Source organism: Lynx rufus, unplaced genomic scaffold, assembly GCF_022079265.1.
Source record: "Lynx rufus isolate CCGP_SWC_20201006 ecotype Redwood Valley unplaced genomic scaffold, mLynRuf1.p SCAF_13, whole genome shotgun sequence".
Taxonomy (NCBI): Eukaryota; Metazoa; Chordata; class Mammalia; order Carnivora; family Felidae; genus Lynx; species Lynx rufus.
The window spans coordinates 58,254,792-58,277,260 of record NW_025814827.1 but is presented as its reverse complement, the minus strand read 5'-3'; the positions used below and the strand labels follow the sequence as shown (position 1 = coordinate 58,277,260).

Sequence of the window (22,469 nt, the reverse complement as noted above, 5' to 3'; positions counted from 1 at the left end):
AGGTAAGATGGATGGATGACTTCAGCTGTCTTCACAGAAGTACCTGGGAGCTGTGTAGCTTGTCAAGGGTTAAACAGTAAAAAGGCTTTAACTGGGGCTAAGAACAGAACCAAGGAAAAGGATACTTGTCAGATCATATGGCCACTCTAAGGAAATTACATTTCATATAAACGTGTGAAAATCACATTTGAATGTTTCTGAGGCATAAGAACTCCTGTTTTGTTTTGTTTTTTAGTCTGTCAAGTTCTAGTTAAAAAGTATATGATTTTCATCATTAAGTGGATCCTATAATTTCCCTAAAATGACAGTAACTTTATTTCTGACTTTTAATTACTATAACATTAGATTAATGAAAAACAACAAAAATTACTGCATTTTATTTAGTCTTAAACGGAAACAGCATGGATCTCTCTCATATTTTACTCCTTTGTTCTTCTCTCATTTTTTTCCCATTGTACTCATCTGAAACATGTTTTATCTATCTTAGTAGGCAGAAATGTGTATTAGCCCAACTCTAGATCACCTATTTGAAGACAGGTTCTGAAATGAAGAAGCAGATGAAATATAAGCAGTCACGTTGTAATTTTACTTTTTTAGTCCCTACTCTCAATCTCTTTATGATTCATTCCATAAAGTTAACTCTACAAGGGAATTTATCAGGGAAAGTGAAGATTCTTAGATTTAGAGAATTTCTTTTCTTCAGCCTCCACCCTTTACTTTACACTTCATTAGAATTTTTCAAGTTCTGGGTTAGGCTTCAATTTTAATAATCCTACATTAATCCTTCCCTGGTAGAGAGGAATGCCATAGACAATTAACACTATGTTTCTTTTTCATGTCAAAGTGAGACATTCTCTAAAGATAAAGGTGTAAGCCCAACTCTAATTTTTATAAAAAATATAATTACATATCTCTCAAACTTGGTATCTCTGTGTGTGTGTATATACATAAGTAGCTCTAAAGAAATTTACTTTATGTACGTGTACTCAATGGATGAGAAAGGTGATCCATTATACGAATGTATGATAAAATTAAACTTTTTATAAAATACATACTTATTTGATAGTGTATAAGAAGGTTTGTCTTTCATAAGTTAAATATATATTTAATTTAAAAATGTGTTATCATTTACTGAAATCCAGAATATTAAACTCTTAAAAAGCATAAAAATGACAATATCTAATTGGATCTAGATTCAGAAGGTGCCCCCAGAGCTGACTGGGAAGTTTATCTGCACATAGATTATCACAAATAAATTGACTTATTATTTGCTGAAGTATATGTATCATATCTCACAGAGCTTTTAAATCTCAAACACAAAATACATTTTGAAGAGCAATTTCCAGAAGTTTTAAATCCTCCCATTTATTGATAATAGTCAAAATCAACTTTCAACCTTATATTAAATAATTTGCTGATTTAAACCTTATGCTGAGTTGAGAATTTATGAGACTTATTCTTTGATTCAATCAACAAGTATTTACAGTGTTCAGACATGTGTACTATTGCCTTGCAACTTACAGTCCAACTGAGAATTTATTAAAAAAAGAAAACATCACAGGTATAGTTGGCAAGAAGCAGAGTAATTTTAATGAAAACAATACAACTGTATTAATCTATGTAAAGACATATTACCACAATTAGTTTTTATTGTGATTAAAATCAAAATTTGGAGCCAGCAACAAAACTAAAAAATTTAGTGATGTATTTTGATGAAAATCATAGGCTTCTTAAAAAAAAATAAGAATACAGGCTTTTTTTTCCCCCTTTAAGCCAAGAAACTGTAGAAATGCTCTGTTCCCCTTCCCAGCACTCAGAGTCATCTACCCTGTTTTATAATTCAACCTGCAAACAGATTAAGCAGCTGAGTTTGTGGAAAGTATGTTTGCTCTACGCTAAGAACCCTTGTGTGACACTATGGCGACTCCCCTGACACCTCGAAGAGAACTACAGACAGTTCTTACCCATCAGCAGGGAAACCGGGCTGAGAATTCACAATTTCTTTGTAACCTCAACTTCTTCACAGAAATCAGTATTTGACCAAGAGGCAGGAAAGACTTTTTGTTAGCTTACATGTTCTTCTTCTTTTTTTTTCTGTCAATACCACTCAAAAGCTTAGGATGCCCTATATTGCAAAAGGAAATGTTTTATGCTGATCTTTTATACTTTAATTATGCAATTGGAAATTAGAACACATGTAAATAGTAAGTACTTGTTTTTTTTTAAGTATGGAAAGAAAGAAAATTTTAAATAGTGACATGTTTTCTTGAAAACACATTTAAAAGTTTACAACTTTTGTCCTACATCTTTTTGTCTGATCTATTTCTTATATAGTTACAGTTTATGAGGGATTTCAATCATATCAGTGTAAATTTGGTCCATAGTAAAGATGATATGTGATAAAAGTTACTTCACTGTAAAATCTAGAAGCTTCTGAGATCTTCTACCCTTATAAGCCTGGTTGTAAATACTTTTAAGTAATTATGTGTAGCTTAGGTATGTTAAGTATAGTCAAATATGTTTTTAAAATCCTTTGGAAAACTTTTGTGCTAGGCCACAAGAACCATATCTATAGACAGAAAGACAGATGGGAAATAAAATATAGCATAAAGAATAATAGAGTCTTAAATCTCTAATGATGATAAAAACATCACTTAATGGACTGGTGTGTCAGTTTTCTCTTTAATAAATGAGGATTATGAGTGGTCCTTGGCAGAATCATTAAGAGAAGCTTTTCTTACAAAGTTCCTGTGGTGGTAACCTGCTCTTAGTTCTCTCCTACTTCCACACAGCTCACCAAAATAAGTGTATCCAGGATTAGCCAAAGAGCAACTTAAAAGCTAAATGATAATGTGTTCTTCTTCCACAATCATACACATTTTTAAAAAAGAAGTACCTGAAGACAGTAATGCTTAACCCAGGGGAATGGAAACTTTAGGTTTTATGACACCTGGGCCAAGAAGTTTTTTGTTTTTTATTTAAGATTTTATTTTTGGGTAATCCCTACAACCAACATGGGGCTCAAACTCATGACCCCAAGATCACGAGCGGCATGGTTTCTGAGTCTGCCAGGCGCCGCCTCCCCCAAGAAGCTCTTGGACAATAATGTCTGATATTCACTATACTTTCCCCTATCAGTGTTTCTGCCTAAAAATATTGGCTAGTTTCTAGATGGTAATTCTGTACCGCTTTCTTCTTCAGGAATATTCCTATAGGTCAAAAAAAATTAAAAAATTCTTTTGACTCTAAAAGAAAATATAAATTTAAAATTCTACAATTATTAGAAATAGTATATAGTCTCTCTCTACTATTACTGAAGATTTCAGGTCTTTTAAATGTAATTAAACTTGATGGAAGTTGGTGGTTAGGACAAGGGCTAAAAGGGCTAAAAGCTGATCACTAGAAAGTCCCATATCCTGACTTTGAGAAGAGTGCTAAGAGTGGCGGTGCCAGTGAGGGAGGCAGTCAGGACTCACCGCAAAGCTCACACTTTTCCAGGAAACTCTTCTACTAGCACTGGGTACTGGGTTGGTTGAAAACTTTTTTTATCTAGGGCTTAAAGTAGATGAGTGCACATTTGAAATTTTCCTGTGTATTCCTGATCTGAACTGCTTTTACTTTATTCTGTCATCTCATCAACCTATTAAATTGTTCTAGTTCATTTATTCAGAAGTGTTTACAGAGTACCAACTTTATATCAGGCATCTGAGTGAATATGTGGAGGGAATGTGGATACAAAGATGAAGAGAACAGCGTCCATGTCTTGGGAATGCTCAATGGTGGGTAATTTTGCAGGGAGTCAGGTAGACAGGAAAAATATAAACAAAGCAGTTATAACACCCAGATGATTAAGACCTCTAACAAAGGTATGGACTAAGTACTATGAAAACAATAAGGGGCACCTGGGTGGCTCAGTCAGTTAAAGACCCAACTCTGGATTTTGGCTTAGGTCATGATCTCATGGTTGGTGAGTTCAAGCCCCGCATCAGGCTCTGTGCTGACAGTGTGGAGGTTGCTTTGGATTCTCTGTCTCCCTCTCTCTCTGACCCTCCCTGCTCTCTCTCTTTCTCTCTCAAAATAAACAAATAACATAAACTTAAAAAAATAAAAAGATAAAGAAACATCACAGAGGTAACTTAAATTAACATCTGACTAAAGAGTAACAAAAATTTGACCAGGTACTAGAAGGGAGGAATATGCTTTAAGAAGAAGAAATAACATGTTCAAAGATATTGTGGTTGGGGTCGTGGGAGGGAATGATACCAGAAAAATGTGATAGGCCTCATATGCCATGCTAAGTTGTTTATGCAATAGTGTGTAGGGGATGAAAGGACCCTAAACATTTTAAATAGGGAAGTAATATAACCTGATTTAAGTTTTAGAAAAATTAACTCTGATGGCAGTGAGGAAGGTAAACTTGCGAGCTAGAGGCAGGTAAACTAGTTTTATGATTATTTCAATAGTCTAGATGAGGGATGATGAGGGCCTGAAGTTATGCAATTAACAAGTTAGCATGGAATAGCGGGAATCAGGTGATTCTCAGGTAGGAAACAAAATAGAGATTGACAGCAAAGTGCATGTGAAAAGTAAGAAACAGTGAAGGAATCAGGACAGTGCTGAAATTGCTGAAGACCATTAGTGAGACAGGAAATACAGGAGAATGGAGAGGGCTTTATTTTCAAGGGAGGAATTTTTAACAAAAATACTATGGCAACACACAGAAGAGAGTGATTTAACTTTCTAGAAAGTTGAAGAAGACTTTGTAGAGAAGAGATACTTGAACCAGTTGTGTTATTTTGATGAGCATGATTATAGTAATAATTTATAGAATGTTTATAATAATAAAGTAACTGGCACTGAACTAGGTATTTTAGATGGTATCCAGGTTATTTCTCATATCAAACCTGCCTGTGAAGGCAGTATTACCATTTGAATTTTTCAGCTGAGGAACTTTTGCTTCCAGGGGTTATGTAATTTGCCCCAAATCTCACAGGTAATAAGTAGGAAAGCAGGGATTGAAATATAGGTCTGTCTGACTTGACTACAAAGGCTGCCTCTATCCTCTATGCTGTACTGAATCTTCCTGGATGAGTAAGTTTTTCATGGGGGAAAAGGGTAAAAGGTGACAAGCAGAGGAACCCATGTATATAAAGGTATTTAGTCTTGAAAGACAGAGCCCCTCTGAAGAATGAGATATTGCAGTGTGGAGTGAAATGGCAAAAGAAGGAGAAACTATGCAACATGCGTTATTCTAAAGGCATTACGTGTTTATCTCATCTAATTCTTACCACATTATGAGGTGGCAGTATTATTACCCATATATTATGATCTACATCAGCACAATGTTTTAAAATAAAATGTCCAGGTTCACATACCTACACATTTTGAATCCAGATCCCGAGCTCTTAAACCGCTATGCTATATTACCAAAGATATAGGAGTATCTTATTGTTTAGGATGATCATATATTAGTTTTATAATAAAAATATAATTAGAAATGGGCCATCGAATTTTTTAGTTAGGAAATTACTGGTAATCTTAAAAAGAACAATTTCAGCATAAAACTTACCACAGTGTATTGAGTAGCACAACAGTGAATGGGAATTGAAAAATATGATAGTGAACATAGATCAGTCATTCAAGAAATTTGGTTGTGAAAGGAAAAGGGGAAATGTGGACCTTTTTAGTTTACATTGTAATTACTGCCTTGAATACTGACATATTTACAAAGGACCTTCAAAAATAATTACTAGTAACAGTAATTTCAGGTTATATGGAGAATATTAACACCATCTAACAAAGTCTTATAAGTTGGCTTCCTGGAAGGTTATCCTTTTAAACGCAATTATATAGGTTGATGCCCACATTAACTGTAATGAAGATATACTGCCCATTGGAGGGAAATTAAAAATAAAATACAGTAGGTTGAATATGAACAGGAAAGCCTCGTAATATTTTATTTAAGTCTTACTGCTGGAAATCAGAATAAAAGATTTAACATTTACATCAAAATTTAACATTTAAATTACATAACTGTTTCATTTAAACTCTATCCACTGGTATCATTCCATTAAAACCTTTTGATCTGTCTGTTGTTAAATATGAAGAATAGGACAATATAGTAATTTTTCAAAAGGTTAAACCTGTTCAACTTAAAGCATTATCTGAGATGATGTTATTTCTACTTCTTGGTATACAAAGTTGTTTTTTTTTTCACAAAATAATAATAATAGTTGAGGAGATGCAAAAAAATAAGAGGTTGATGACGTTTCCAAAGATTTTATAGAAATCTAATTGGTCTCTGGAAAACAGTGTTTAAGGGAATTTTAATCATGAATACAAATTAAAGATTATATGTAAAGAAAACTCTGAAATTTGTAATTATTTGTAGACTTTAAGAGCTAAATTAGATTCTGACTGTCAAAAGTTATTGATTTGTAATTTACAATGAAATGTGATCTACTTATGTATCTTAGTGTTTTTAGAATGTTAATGTACATTGTGACTAACTGGGTAACAGTTTCTGACTGAACATAAACCTAATCTTTAAACCTACAAAAAATATAATACCATAAATCACAAATTTCAAGATAACCTGATTGTAAAGATTTTAATAAGCATGAATAACTCCTAATCTGTTTTAAAATTGGTCTTAACGACAGATTTACCTGACTTTGGGTTACTATTCAAAGCATAATTTCCAGGATGTTGGGGAAATTTTTGAGATGACTTACTTTCAAATAAGAAGTGTAAGAAGAAAATTTGAAGTTAGCACTACTTCATACTGTGAGACTGAAAAAAATAATTAAGGAAAAACGTATGTCTTAGAAATTAAAGACAATTAAGTGTTGTAATGACAAAATGCTATTAACAATACTTGAAGATGGGCTCAGTTAAAATGACAAGTTCTATTACATTAAAGCTGCCTTAGGAAATTCTGCTACAATGTTCAAGTCCCATAAATTAACAAGTGATTTCTTTGTATGATATATGTTAACATTTTGCTAGCTATCATAAGGCTGACTTGTTTTGTAGCTTTATTTAAATTTTAATAAAAATGCAAAGATCATCAGAAATAAACAAATGTAATTATGCACTGTGAAAAGCTGTATTGAATACTTCAGAAGAACAAAACGTGAAAATTAATTCCACTGTAACTATTCTATGTGCCTAGAGGTCTCAGCTTACAAAGTCACTCACAGATGATCTCAACTCAAGCAGGATTATCACGAAGCTAAATAAGTAAAGTTGATTACGTGACTACCTCTTCCCCTTGCCAATAACTTTACTTATTACCTATGAGAGGAGTTTTTCATGTATGGCCTTCATGAACTGATGAAGACCAGTTATTAAGTACAGGTGGTTTGCCCTAAATAGTGGCCATGATTTTCAAGTAAATGATCCCAAATATGGATATGATAGGCAATCTAAAAAATAACAAAATTCATTCTTCTCAATCTCCTTTGTCTGAAACCACCAACAGTATGAATAATAAATACTATATTATTTTAGTTGTCAAAAGAAAGTGTTCTGGTTTTGTTTTGTTCCAGGCTTTTGAAATAATGCAAGATCATTTTACTTACTTCTGAACTTTGTCATTGGCCGCTTGGGAGGCCTCCATGGCATGCTGAAGCTCTAATTCCATGTTTGCTCGATCTGTCAGAGCTTGCTGCAGTTGGATAGCCAGTTCCTCGTTCTGCTGTTGAGTGATGGAAACAATGTTTTCTCTATTTTTTAAAGCTTCTTCATAAGTACCAAGGGTATGGTTAAACTGATCCTTCAGACTTTCTTCTTGGGATAAAGATTTATGTAAGCTGAGAAAAACATAAAAATAAATAATTTCAACATAAACATGCAGTCTTACTGACCAATAATCTACTTAACAAAAATCTCCAGTTAGATATACCCATTTCTAAAAGTCAATTGAGACATACTTAAAAGGGTAAATAAAAATAATATTTATATCACAATATTATCCTTGATAATTATTATATTTCTCTGCTTCTAGGCTGAAAGCTACCCAGACAAATGATTATTGATGTTACCAGAGCATACAAGAAGATGCTGCAAGATGTTAATTTAATTACATCAGTGTAAATATTACATTCAATTTTCTTTAAAAGGAATAGCAGAGAATTAGAAAATAAAGCACCTCTAGGTAAATAAAAGAATATAATAAGCTGACTGCAAAGAAGTGAGAAGTAAGAGAATGGGCATCAGTTTAGTAGATCCAGGGTTTCTTCCGCTGAGCACTTAACGAGAATGAATGAGGTTTGTACAAATACTGATCAGCCCATACACAGATAGAAATGAAGTTAAAATCACTAGTCTGACTGCACAAAAATAATATGTATTCAGATATACTTTCTTTTTGTTAATGAATCTCATGCCAAATATATCCACTCATTAAGTCATACAGAGAAATAGCATATAAATTAAGACTAAATGAATGCAGAAGAAAACGCAGACAAATAGAACCCTAAAATGCTAAAGGTCAAATCTTTGATATGTCATTACACCTACCACCTGAGGTTATTTTGAAATGGCACCAAGCACCTCACTCAATTAAATAAAGACATTTTGAAAATATAAATATTTAATAAGGGAAATTTAAAATCCACACAGGAGATGTTCTTTTTTTATTAAATAAAATCATTTCAGTATATGCATACAAAAGAAATGTCGATGGGAGACTTGAAGTAAAACAACCTAACTATATAATACAGATTGATGATGTGAAAAAAAGTAATATAAATCTTAAAGCTGCAAAAAGCTAGTCAGGAAACTTTAGCACTGGCCAAATATCTAGTCTGATACTTTATTTAAAACTGTTCAAACTAAAGTAATTATAAATTTCTTCTTTTGTTTAAGTAACCTATAAATCTCTCCAGTGTGCTCACTTTGTAGGTGTCACATAGAAATAAGGACATACAACAGGGACACTTAGCATACCGAAATAAATTATTTCAAGATTCAACTTAGTTCCTAAGAAGAAAGACTGCTATTAAACTGTGGTCAATTGATTACTACATGAAAATAAGAATGGTGTTTAGTGCCGTATTTGTAGAGTGCAAAGAAGTATCTTTATGATTCTCACCCCTTGTTATTTATCTAACCCTGATTTCAATTCTCAGTTCTTTCTACCAATCCATATTCCTGTCTCTTGCCTATTTCCCTATTCTTTCTATGTTCTTTCACACTTTGATTTCTCTTATTCCATGTTCCAGTTTCCTTGAATCCACCCTCTTTGTCTACTTGAGAGATCCAAGAAAGACAGAAACTACAAACAAAATCAAAACCTTTAAGAAGACAAGTTTATTTATGTTCTTTACATTTAAAAGATTATAACTTACATTTTAATTGTGAATTATATTTTAAATTACATAAAGTGCACAAATCTAAAGTATTCAGCTTAACAAAATGTAAAGAACAAAATATATAACAAACCCAGAAGATTCTCCCGTATTCCCTCCCAGTTAATTCCCCTCTCCCAAAGAAATCACTTACCAACCTCTATTAAGATTAGTATTGCCTGCTTTTGAACTGTTTGTCTGACTTATTTTACTTAATAAGGCTTATGAGATTTGTCCTATTGTTGCATGCACTTCATTGTTTTTACTGCTATGAAGTATTGTATAATGGAAACCAATTTTACAATAAATTTCATACATTGAAGAAAAAAATATTGTTGTATAAATAGAAAATACAATATACTTAATCATTTCACTATTATGTTGCTATTAATATTTTTTTATTTTTGATTAAAAAATTTTTTAAAGTTTTTCATTTTATTTATTTAGAGATGGAAAGAGAGAGAGGGAGAGAGACAGAGAATCCCAAGCAGGCTCCACACTGGCAGCGTGGAGCCCAATGTGGGGCTGGAACTCACAAACCACTGTTAGATTATGACCTGAGCCAAAACCAAGAGTCTGATGCTCAACCAGCTGAAGCCACCCAGGCACCCCAAAGTTTTTAAAATTAAAAAAAATTTTTTTTTAATTTGAGAGAGAGCATGAGCAGAGGAGAGGGGCAAAGGAGGAGAGAGAAAGAATCCCAAGCAGGCTCTACGCTCCGCACAGAGGCCAACATGGGGCTCAATCCCACAACTCTAGGATCATAACCTGAGCTGAAACCAAGAGTTGGATGCTCAACTGACTGAGCCACCCAAGGCACCCAAGGCACCCTGCTATAATATTCTTGTACATTACCTTTTGAAGGACCTAAGCACCCAAACCCCACTTTCTTAAGATATAATTGACATAAGTACTCATTTCTGAAGTAGAATTGCTCCATAGGGTGTATGTATGCTCAGATTTAGTACATGATGCATAGAGTGCATAGAGTTTCCCCAAATGGTCCAACCAATTTCCACTCCCACCAGCAATGTATGGGAGTTCCAATTGCTCTATATTCTCCCTTAGAGTAGGATTGCTAGTCTTTTTCACTATAGCCATTCTAGTAGGGGTACAGTGCAATTTCATTCTCTTCATATTGTCTTTTGCTGAATGTAAGTTCTTAATTTGAATAAAGCCCAATTAATCATTGTTTCTTTAATGGCAGTGTGCTTTTTGGCTTTTTGCCCTTTTAAAAAAAAACTGTAGCCTAACCATTCCTATATATTTCACATACATGGTCTCATTTAAAATTCACAGTGAGCAGCTTCGTTTGAAAATTCTGCATTTGTCTATGATGTCCATGACACTACTCAGTATACTCTAGCCAATTAAATATGAAGAATCAATGTTTCAGGGGGACGTGGCTCAGTCAGTTAAGTGTCCGACTCTTGATTTCAGCTCAGGTCATGATCTGACTGTGAGATGGAGCTCCATGCTGAAAGCACGGGGTCTGCTTGGGATCCCCCTCTCTCCCCTTCTCTCTGCCCTCCCCTGCTCACCCTCTTTCTCTCACTAAATAAACATAAGGAAAAAAATCAATGATTTTTAAAAATTTCATCTTTATTAAAATCTTGGTATCCTGACTTCATTCTCTAATCATTTATCACTTACTAGTATTCTATCATTTAAATTTTTTTTTCAAATTTACATCTCATTTTTCTATTGGATGGACCCATGACTGGGATCCTTTACTCTCAAGTTCAACAAGCTACTCATCATTCAAAATGCCTTGGAGACCTTTAAATTCCCATCAAGACTTTCTCAAACAGAAGCAATCGCTGGAGTGATCTTTTAAAACAATAAATCAGGGGCGCCTGGGTGGCTCAGTTGGTTAAGCGTCCGACTTCGGCTCAGGTCATGATCTCTCGGTTCGTGAGTTCAAGCCCTGCGTCAGGCCCTGTGCTGACAGCTCAGAGCCTGGAGCCTGTTTCAGATTCTGTCTCTCCCTCTCTCTCTCTGACCCTCCCCCGTTCATGCTCTGTCTCTCTCTGCCTCAAAAATAAATAAACGTTAAAAAAAAATTTAAAAAACCCCAATAAATCAGATGATGTCATTTATAATCCTGCAGTGGCATCTCATTGCACTCAGAATAAATCTCTCAAAATAAAACAACAAATTGCCTATTTAAACTCACTAAACCTCACAACAACTTATGAGAGAAGTCCTATCAATATTAGATTTTTATAGAGAAAGAAATTGAAACAATCAGAGGGAAGTAATTTAATTAATCTCACACATCAGACAGAACCAGAATCTGAACCCACAGTCTTTCTCCCTGAGCTGAAATACTCCTCCCTACAGGCCACGGAGCCACAAAGTCTTGTATCATCTGTTCTCTCTTCCTCCTCATCGTTTAGTCTGACATTCTGTTTTTCAGGTACATCAAGCTTTTTCCTGTTTGAGGATTTGTTTGTAATGCTGTCTCCTCTCTCTGACAAACTTCCTTTTTCATTTGGTCTCAGCATGAATACTGCTTTCTCAGATAAACCTTTTATGACTCCTCAATCTAAATTTTGGTGTTCCTTCTTCGTTATTCTGTTTCAGTGACCTTACTCTTTATCTTCTTAGAACTTTGAATAATTTGTAATTTTTTTTTCAGTTTCATCTTATGATCTACTTCCTAATTCCAACATATTAATACTCTATTTATAAAGGGCAATTTTTAAAAATGGGAACACAGGTGTTAAGAACATCGATAAATCAAGATGCTTGTATTCCTAAGGAAATTTTTTTATAGGAATAAAGATGAAATAGAGGGGAAAGATTCCCAGAATATATAAATCTATACCATTGAAGCATATTTTTGTTTTAGTGCTGGTTTTTCCCTCACAGTGCTCTTCCCTAGGGCCACATTGTTTAGCTTTCTTCATAGAATCAAATCACATTTAACCTCTTTTCAATGTTATTGATTTTCAGATGCATTCTCAGCATGGCAGTAGCATTACAATTTTTTGGTCTTAAATGATGTTGTATTGGAAAATATTTTAAGCCATAGTAGAATAAATTATAAAACAATGGCAGAAGAGCCATTAAATCACTCTCAGAAATTCCAAGGCATGTGGCTTACACAATTTTGATTGACAAAGAACGGGAACTATTTCTGTTTATCATGAAGTTAATGAGGTAATATCATACACCAAGTTTCAATTCACTCTTCCAGTTTTCAAATTATGTAATTCTTTAATTTTTGTAATTTGTATAGAAAGTGAGATGTCTTCTTTTTCCTTATATATTATTTTTTAATGTTTTTTTTCCTTGCTATCATTTATTTATTTTTTATAATTTACATCCAAGTTAATTACCACATGGTGCAACAATGATTTCAGGAGTAGATTCCGTAAGCCACTTACCCATTTAGCCCATTCCCCCTCCACAACCCTCTGTTTCTTCTCCATTTAAGACTCTCTTATGTTTTGTCCCCCTCTCTGTTTTTATATTATTTTTGCTTCCCTTCCCTTATGTTCATCTGTTTTGTCTCTTAAATTCCTCATATGAGTGAAACATATATTTGTCTTTCTCTGACTAATTTTGCTTAGCATGATACCTTCCAGTTCCATCCATGTAGTTGCAAATGGTAGGATTTCATTCTTTTTGATTGCCAACTAATACTCCATTGTAGATTTATACCACATCTTCTTTATCCATTCATCCATTGATGGACATTTCAGTTCTTCCCATACTTTGGCTATCATCAATAGTGCTGCTGTAAACATTGGGGTACAGGTGCCCCTTTGATACAGCACACCTGTATCGCTCAGATAAATACCTAGTAGTGCAATTGCTGGGTCGTAGGGCAGTTCTATTTTTAATTTCTTGAGGAACCTTCATACTGTTTTCCAGAGTGGCTGTACCAGTTTGCATTCCCACCAGCAGTGCAAAAGAGATCCTCTTTCTCTGCATCCTCGCCAACATCTGTTGTTGCCTGAGTTGATAATGTTAGCCATTCTAACAGGTGTGAGGTGGTATCTCATTGTGGTTTTGATTTGTATTTCCCTGATGATGAGTGATGTTGAACATCTTTTAATGTGTCTATTTGCCATCTGGATGTCTTCTTTGGAGAAGTTACTGTTCATGTCTTTTACCCATTTCTTCAATGGATTATGTGTTTTTTGGATGTTGAGTTTAGAAAGTGAGATTTTGAAAATATTTACTTAGTAATCTTTCATACTATAATTCTAATCCATGTCAAATGATACCGTACATGGTCTCCTGTGCTGTTCACTGCACTGAATCCAATAGCAGGCAAAGGGAGAATATACGTTTCCATGGACATAGTACTAGTAAGTAGCATGTAACAGATTTCCTTTCTGGAGTGGTTTCTGTCTCAGTTTCAATGTCTCCTGGTCTATTCCCTGAAGTCTGCGGTAATATTTTCCCAGTCCCCGACTCTCTGTACTGCCTCAGCTTAAAACATCTTGGAATTATCAAGTTTATGACCCACTTCTACATTCTGCTTGCAGATATTTATGTTCTCCTCAGCTTATCTGCTTACCTGCGTGTTGAACTCTTTTTCTCCCAACTGTAATGTCATACATGGATTCAGCTTATTCTTACAACTAGTACTTTTCCATTTATATCGAGTGTTGATGCTATTTTTCCCCGCTTCCTCTCTTGTCTCCATGATCAGGTATTACTTACGTCCTTGAGTCACTTTACTCATCATCCTATAGTATGCACTTACTCTTCTGGTTTCATTTGTTTACAGTAATTGGTCAATCAACCAAGTGTTCTATATACGTCACTTTAATTGAATACATATTTTCAAATTAAAAATTTAGAGGTGAGGGGGCACCTGGGTGGCTCCGTTGGTTAAGCCTCTGACTTTAGCTCAGGTCATGATCTCATGGTTCATGAGTTTGAGCCCTGCATCAGGCTCTGTGCTGACAGCTCAGAGCCTGGAGCCTGCTTCAGATTCTGTGTCTCCCTCTCTCTCTGCCCCTCCCTGCTCATGTTCTTTCTCTCTCTCAACAATAAATAAGACATTAAAAAATAAATTAAAGGGGCGCCTGGGTGGCGCAGTCGGTTAAGCGTCCGACTTCAGCCAGGTCACGATCTCGCGGTCCGTGAGTTCGAGCCCCGCGTCGGGCTCTGGGCTGATGGCTCAGAGCCTGGAGCCTATTTCCGATTCTGTGTCTCCCTCTCTCTCTGCCCCTCCCCCGTTCATGCTCTGTCTCTCTCTGTCCCAAAAATAAAAATAAAACGTTGAAAAAAAAATTAAAAAAAATAAATAAATTAAAAAAAATTTAGAGGTGAGATACCACAGTATAAACCAACATTTGTCCCCCAGGACATTTTGCAACATCTGGAGGCATTTTTGGTTGTCATAACTTGAGAAGGGGGTACTACTGGCATTTCATGGGTAGAGGCCAGAGATGCTGCTAAACATCCCCCACTGCAGAGACAGAACCCACAAAAAAGAATTATCCAATCTTATCTGTCAAAAAAGCCAAACTTGGTGTACATGCAAAGATGTTGGGTTTGGACTCTGAAGAAGTATATTCAAATTTCAGTCCTGTCATTTGACCTTAGGAAAATAGTTTACCCCTTTGTATGACCTTAGGAAAATAGTTTACCCCTTTGAGTATTAATTTTATCAACTCAAGAACAATGAGAAAAATCTCATGGAGTTCACAGGAGAACAAAATGTGGAGATCTAGCTATGTGAAAATATCTAGCACAATGCCTGGCAAAGAATGGGTATTCATCCATGTATACTTTTTAAAATAAATTATTTATTTATAATTAACTTTATATAAAATCTTGTAATACCCAGACCTTTTATAAATACTTTTAAAAACAACTGCCTGTTTCTACAGGTTTTTCAGGAATTGGGGGAAGTAAACTAGTTTTCCTAACCTTTATCACTTACTGATAACATTCTTCAATCATTCTGGGGAAAAAAAAAAGGCAGGTTTGGCTTGTTTTACTGAATTAAAATAAATAAAGATAAAGCAAGTATGAAAGGCAGAAGTATGTGCTACCTTGTCTTAAGTCTACATTTTCGGAGAGGATAGTGACTATGTTTACTTCCTGGTTTACTACATCAATTACTTTGATCTGAATTTCTGACCTATGTGATTTGCCTTCTCTCTGAAGAACTTCTTTTAACATTTCCTGCAAAACAGGTGTTCTGGTGACAAATTCCCTCAGTTTTTGTTTATCTGACAAAGTCTTTATTTCTCCTTTAATTTTGAAGGATAACTTCATGGAATATAGAATTCTGGGCTGATGTCCCAAGTTTTAGTCTGACATTCAAGATGCTCCAAAATTCTGTTCTACTTTTCTTTTCAGACTTCTTCCTACCTACTCTAGCAAAATTTTTTATTCTAGTCAAATGGAAATGCAAACTCTTCTTTGAAAATGCCTTCATACTTTTCATTTTGGATTACTGCTCGTGCTATTGCCTTTACTTGGAATGCTCTGTTTCTGTCCCTCCACATGTCCTATCACTACACTTCAAGATCTAGACAACTTGCAACAACTGTCACAAAGTCACACTTCATACCCTCCTTGCCTAAGGAGACACTTCTTCCTCTAAGTTCCCATACCCTCTCCATATCCTTTATATTATATTCATCATATTCATCACTTTCTACTATCCTTTATAGCCATTGTAACCTGTTTTATCTTTCCTACTAGATTATAATATTATTTAAAGAAGGAACTATGTTTTACTCTTCTTTGCTTCCTTCTAGGGTCTAACATCGTGGCTACTCTTCAGGAGGCAGACAAAAACTTATTTATTGAACATTGTTGTTTAAATGCTCTATTTGAGGGGCACCTGGGTGGCTCAGTCAGTTAAGTGTCAGACTTTGGCTCAGGTCATGATCTCACAGTTCATGGGTTTGAGCCCCCTGTCAGGCTCTGTGCTGACAGCTCAGAGCCTGGAGCTTGCTTCAGATTCTGACTCCCTCTCTCTCTGCCCCTCCCTAACTTGTGCTCTGCATATTTATGAAAAATAAACATTAAAAAATTTTAAAAATAAATAAATAAACAAGTGCTCTCTATTTGAACAAGTGGCCTCCAGTATTATAAAAGGATTACATCAATTTTATGTCCCTTCCTTTTCTCCTTATCTTAATATACAGCCCCATATGCTCCATAATTTACCTTTAACCACACTTCACTCCATCACCTTTTTTGGAGAATATTTTAAAGATAAACCTTTTGTTTTGAGATCATTGTAGATGCACATGCAGTTGCAAGAAATAGTACAGAAAAATTTGGTGTCCTTTGTCCACTTTCCTGCGATGGTAACATTTTATAAAATTATAGTATAAAAGCACCACCAAGATATTGACATTGTTATAGTTCAGATAAAAAACAGTTATATCACCATAAGGATGCCTCATGTTTCCCCATCTCTCCTTCCCCTCCTTAAACTCCAAAAACCATTAATCTGTTCCCCAAACCCATAATGTCGTTTCAAGAACGTTTTATAAATGAAAAGGTTGCTTTTGGGATTTTCTTTTTTCATTCAGCATAATTCTCTAGTGATTCATCCAGGTTGCTGCATGTATCAATAATTTGTATGTTTTGTTTTTTTTTTTTTTTTGAGAAGATGGTACATTGCTTCTAAGTTGCCATTTTTGTGTGTGTAGAGTTAACAGTAATCCCTTATTTTTTATATCTGTAAAGTCTATAGTACTATTCTCTGTTCCATTTCTGATATTGGTAAAGTGTTTTCTTTCTCTTCTTATCGTTATAATTTTCTTCCTTCTGCCTGCTTTTTTTTTTTTTTTGTTCTCTTTCTGGATTCTTCAGGTAGGAGCTTAGATTGTTGATTTGATATACTTCCAGTTTTCTTTATGTATTCATTTTAGTGTTATAGATTTACTTTAAGAACTGTTTTAGCTGTGTCCCACAAATTTTGGTATGTTGTATTTTTATTTTCACTCACTTCCATGTAGTTTATACAACTTCCCTTGAGACTTCTTCTTTGACTCATGGGTTATTTAGAAATGTGTGGTTTAGTTTTCAAGTGTTTGGAGATTTGCCTGTTATCTTTCTGTTACTAACATTTGTTCTGATTCTTTTGTGGTCGAAGAGCATGCACTATATGATTTCAGTTCTTTTAAGTTAATTGAGGTTTATTTTATGACTTAGAATATTATCTATCTTGGTATGTATTTTGTGGGCATTTATAAAAAAAAAAACAATCCTGCTATTGTGTGGAATGTCTAAAACTGTTGATTAGATCCTGGTAGTTGATGGTCATGTTGAATTCTATATCACTGGATTTTCTTCTGTCTAGTGAGAGAAAGGTGTCAAAATCTCTAATTGTAATTGTGGATTTGTCCATTTCTCTTTTCAGTTCTATCAGTTTTTGCTTAATATACTTTTATTTCTCTTGTTTGGTGCAAACACAGTTAAAATTGTTATGCCTTTTTTGTGGACTCCTTTTTTTTAACAATTTTTTTTAACATGTATTTATTTTTGAGACAGAGAGACAGAGCATGAACGGGGGAGGGTCAGAGAGAGAGGGAGACACTGAATCTGAAACAGGCTCCAGGCTCTGAGCTGTCAGCACAGAGCCTGACGTGGGGCTCGAACTCATGGACCGCAAGATCATGACCTGAGCCGAAGTCAGACACTTAACTGACTGAGCCACCCAGGCGCCCCCATGGACTCCTTTTTTTATGATTTAATGCCCCTCTCTGGTAAGTTTTCTTGCTTTAAAGTTTATAAGATACTAGTATAGCCATTCTTGCTTGTCTTTGATTCATGTTTCTATGGTTTATCTTCTGTTCTCTTATTTAATAATTTTATTTGCTGTGTTTCTTGCAGCCTGTATAGAATTGGGCCATAATTTTTAACCCACTTTGTCAATCTCTGTCTGTTGTTATATTTAGACCATTAACATTTAAGTTGGGGCTTAAGCCTGCCATTTTATTTTGTTTGTTGTCCCTGAGGTTTTATTGTTGTTCTTTGTTTTTTCTATTTTCTTTTTCCAATTTCCCTGTAGGTTACTTGAACATATTTTGAAGTTTCATTTTTATAGATCTAGAATGGTTTTTTTTTTTTTTTGAGAGAGAGAGAGAGGGAGAGAGAGAGTGCACATGTGTAAGGGGGGTCAGCAGGGGTAGAAGGAGAAGAGAGAGAAACTTAAGTAGGCTCCATGCTTAAGCTAAGCATGGAGCCTGATGAGGGGCTCAATCCCCTGACCCTGGGATCATGACCTGAACTGAAATCCAGAGTTGGATGCTTAACCGACTAAGCCACTCAGGCACCCTACAATGTCTTTTAGTGTATCTCTAGGTATAACATTATATGTACATAAGTTACTGTGGTCTATTGATGTTATTATTTTACCAGCTCCACTTTACCTCTGTTTACATTCCTCTACCCTCCCTTATTTATAGTTATTTTAAAAATATCCTCTACATACATATAGAACGAAATCAGAGAGGGTTATAGGTTTTCCTTCAACCATCAAACATAACTTAAAAACTCAAAAAGCCTATTATATTTCTCCATATTTGCTCAGTGTTCTTCCTTCTTTCCTGACATTCCAAAGTTTGTTTTTCTATCATGTTTTTTTTCTTTTGAGCTAACTTCCATTAGCCATTTTTGTAGGATAGATCTCATGACAAAGTCTCTTAGTTTTCCTTCTTCTGAGAATATCTTGATTTCTGCCTTTATTCTTGAACTATATTTCACTGGGTCTATAATTTTGCCTTGACAGTTTTTTTCTTCCCGTCCTTGAAAAATATTGTGCCACTTTTTCCTGGCCTCTATAGTTTCTGATTAGAAGCCTGTTGTAATGTGAATGGTATTTCCCCTGTAGGCAAGGTGTTCTTCTCCAGCTGCTTTCAACGTTCTGTCTTTCTCTTTAGTTTCCAGAAGTTTAATTATGGTGTGTCTTGGTGTATATTTATTTGAGTTTCTCTGTTTAAAGTTCTCTCAACTTCTTGTACGTTTATGTCTCTTGCCACATTTGGACAATTTTCAGCCATTTTTTCTTTGTGTAAGTTTTCAGCTCTATTCTTGTTCTTTTCTCCTTCCGTGACTCCAATGACACAAATGCTTGGTCTTGTATTATAGTTTGTAGGTCCCTGAGATTCTCATCATTTTTTTTCTCTCCAGTCTATGTCTCTGTTCTTCAGACTGAATCATTTTTATTGTTCTTTCAGTTCACTGATTATTTTCTGTCCTCTTAATTCTGCTCTTGAGCCCATACTTGGGCTTTACATTTCAGTTACTGTCTTCCTCAGTTTCAAAATTTTCATGTGGAAAACAAATACAATTTTCATTTGTTTCTTCATTATGTTTTCTATTTCTTCCATCTTCTCAGAAGCACAACTCTCCTTTTCATCAAATTTAGAGGTATACTTGTTTCATTTCACTTCCAATCATGGCTGCTTTCCATAGTTTTAGTGATGATCATAACAGTGTATTTATATGTCATACGGTAAAGTTTAAGATGTGTTTTGTTGCCCATTTTCTGTATGGGGTATATAAATATGAGGGGTTTTGTGAGCATAGTTCTGTACTATTTTGCTTCTCAGGTCACCAAATTCATGAAGCATATAATCCACTCTTAGATAATCAGGAACTGATCTTACTGCATCAATTTCAAGTGCTGTGGGATATTCAATAATTAAATGTTTTAAAGAAATTTTCAAGTTTTATTGAGAAATAACTGACATACATCACTGCATGAATTTAAGGTATACAGCATGATGGGTTGCTTTATATATATTGTGAAATGATTACCACAGTAGGTTCAACTAACCTCCATCCTCTCATATGGATACAATACAAAGAAAAGAAAGGAATAAAAGACAATTTCTCCTAATGATGAGAACTCTTAGGATTTACTCTCTTAACAGCTTTACTTTATATCCTACAGCAGTGTTAGCTACAGTCATTGTGTTGTACATTATATCACTAGTACTTACTTGTAATTGGAAGTTTGTGCTATTTGACCATTGACGATCTTCCTCTAACTCCCCCTCCTTTATCCTTTGCTTCTGGTAACCACAAATCTGATCTCATTTTCTAAGTGTTTTTGTTTGTTTGTTTGTTTGTTTTTTAAGATTCTCCACACTTAATTCAGATCACACAGTTTTTGTTTTTCTCTCTCTGACCTTTTTTATTTAGCATAATGCCTTTTAGGTCCAACCAAGTTGTCATTAATAGTAAGATTTCCTTGCCTTTTTTTTTTTTTTTTAATTTTTTTTTTTTCAACATTTTTTATTTATTTTTGGGACAGAGAGAGACAGAGCATGAACGGGGGAGGGGCAGAGAGAGAGGGAGACACAGAATAGGAAACAGGCTCCAGGCTCTGAGCCATCAGCCCAGAGCCTGACGCGGGGCTCGAACTCCCGGACCGCGAGATCGTGACCTGGCTGAAGTCGGACGCTTAACCGACTGCGCCACCCAGGCGCCCCTCCTTGCCTTTTTTTTTAATGGCTGAGTAATATTCCATTATGCACAGAAGCACGTGCACGCGCGCGCGCACACACATATACACACACACACACACACACCTTTTTTAATCTATTGATCGGGGGCGCCTGGGTGGCGCAGTCGGTTAAGCGTCCGACTTCAGCCAGGTCACGATCTCGCGGTCCGGGAGTTCGAGCCCCGCGTCAGGCTCTGGGCTGATGGCTCAGAGCCTGGAGCCTGTTTCCTATTCTGTGTCTCCCTCTCTCTCTGCCCCTCCCCCGTTCATGCTCTGTCTCTCTCTGTCCCAAAGATAAATAAACGTTGAAAAAAAAAAAAATTAATCTATTGATCGATCAGTGGACACTCAGGTGTTTTCATGTCTTGACTATTACAAATAATGCTGCTATGAACATGGGGGTGCATGTATCTTTTCAAGTTAATGTTTTCATTTCCCTTGGATATATTTCTAGGAGTGAAATTGCTGTATCATATGGTAGTTTTCTTTTTAATTTTTTGAGGAACCTCCATACTGTTTTCCATAGTAGCTGTTCTAATTTATAATCCCACTAGCAGTGCACAAGGGTTCTCTTTTCTCCACATCCACACTAGCATTTGTTATCTCTTGTCTCTTTGATGATGCCCATTCTAACAAGCCTGAGGTGGTATCTCACTGTGGTTTTAATTTGCATTTCCCTAATGACTAGCGATGTTGAGCATCTTTTTATGTACCTGTTGGCCTTTTATTTATGCTTCATTAGAGGATCTATTCAGATCCTCTGACCATTTTTAAATTGGATTTTTTCCCCCTCTATCCAGTTGTATGAGCTCTTTATATATTTTGGATATTAACCCCTCATCAGATAGATGGTTGCAAATTTTTTTTCCTATTCCACAGGTTGCCTTTTCACTTTTTCAACTCTTTTGCTGTGCAGAAGCTTTTTCATTTCATGTAGTCCACCTTGTTTTTTTTTACTTTGTTGCTTGTCCTTTAGGTGTCATATCCAAAAAATTACTAGCAAGGCTCATGTGAAGGAGTTTGTTCCTATGTTTTCTTTTAGGAGTTTCCTGATTTCAGGTCTTACATTTAAGTCTTTAATCCATTTCAAGTTAATTTTTGTGAGTGGTGTAAGTTAGGGTATAATTTCATACTTTTACATTTGAATATATCTGATTATCACAGCATCATTTATTAAAGAGGCTATTGTTTCTCCATTGAGTATTCTTGGGTCTCTTGTCAAGTATTAGTTGACTGATTTTTGGGTTTATTTCTGGGCTCTTGATTCTGTTTTACTGGTCTATTTGTATGTTTTTATGCCAGCACCATACTATTTTGATGACTACAGCTTTATAGTATAGCTTGAAATCAGGAAGTGTGATACTTCCTGTTTTGTTCTTTTTTAGGATTTCTTTGGCTATTCAGGGTCTTTTGTAGTTCCATATACATTTTGGGAGTGTTTTTCCCTACTTCTGTTAAAAAAAAAAGTCATTGCAATTTTGATAGAAAATGCATTGAAGATGCTTTTGGTAGTACTAACCAAAATGTTTTTTGGTAATATTGACATTTTAACAATATTAATTCTTCCAATCCATGGACATGGAGTATCTTCCCATTTATTTGTGTCTTCTTTGATTTTTTTTTTATCTGTGTCTTATAGTTTTCATCATAGATATCTTTCACCTCCT

General features: G+C 35.1%; 1 protein-coding gene across 1 annotated transcript in view; it reads right to left on the bottom strand.

The window, feature by feature from the left end:
• Positions 1–22,469, bottom strand: part of MIPOL1 (mirror-image polydactyly 1) — a 239,146-nt gene that overhangs the window by 34,903 nt on the left and 181,774 nt on the right. Inside the window, exon 10 of the mRNA XM_047074696.1 lies at positions 7,584–7,814. Coding sequence (XP_046930652.1) covers positions 7,584–7,814 — 231 coding nt within the window. The remainder of the gene's footprint in view (positions 1–7,583; positions 7,815–22,469) is intronic.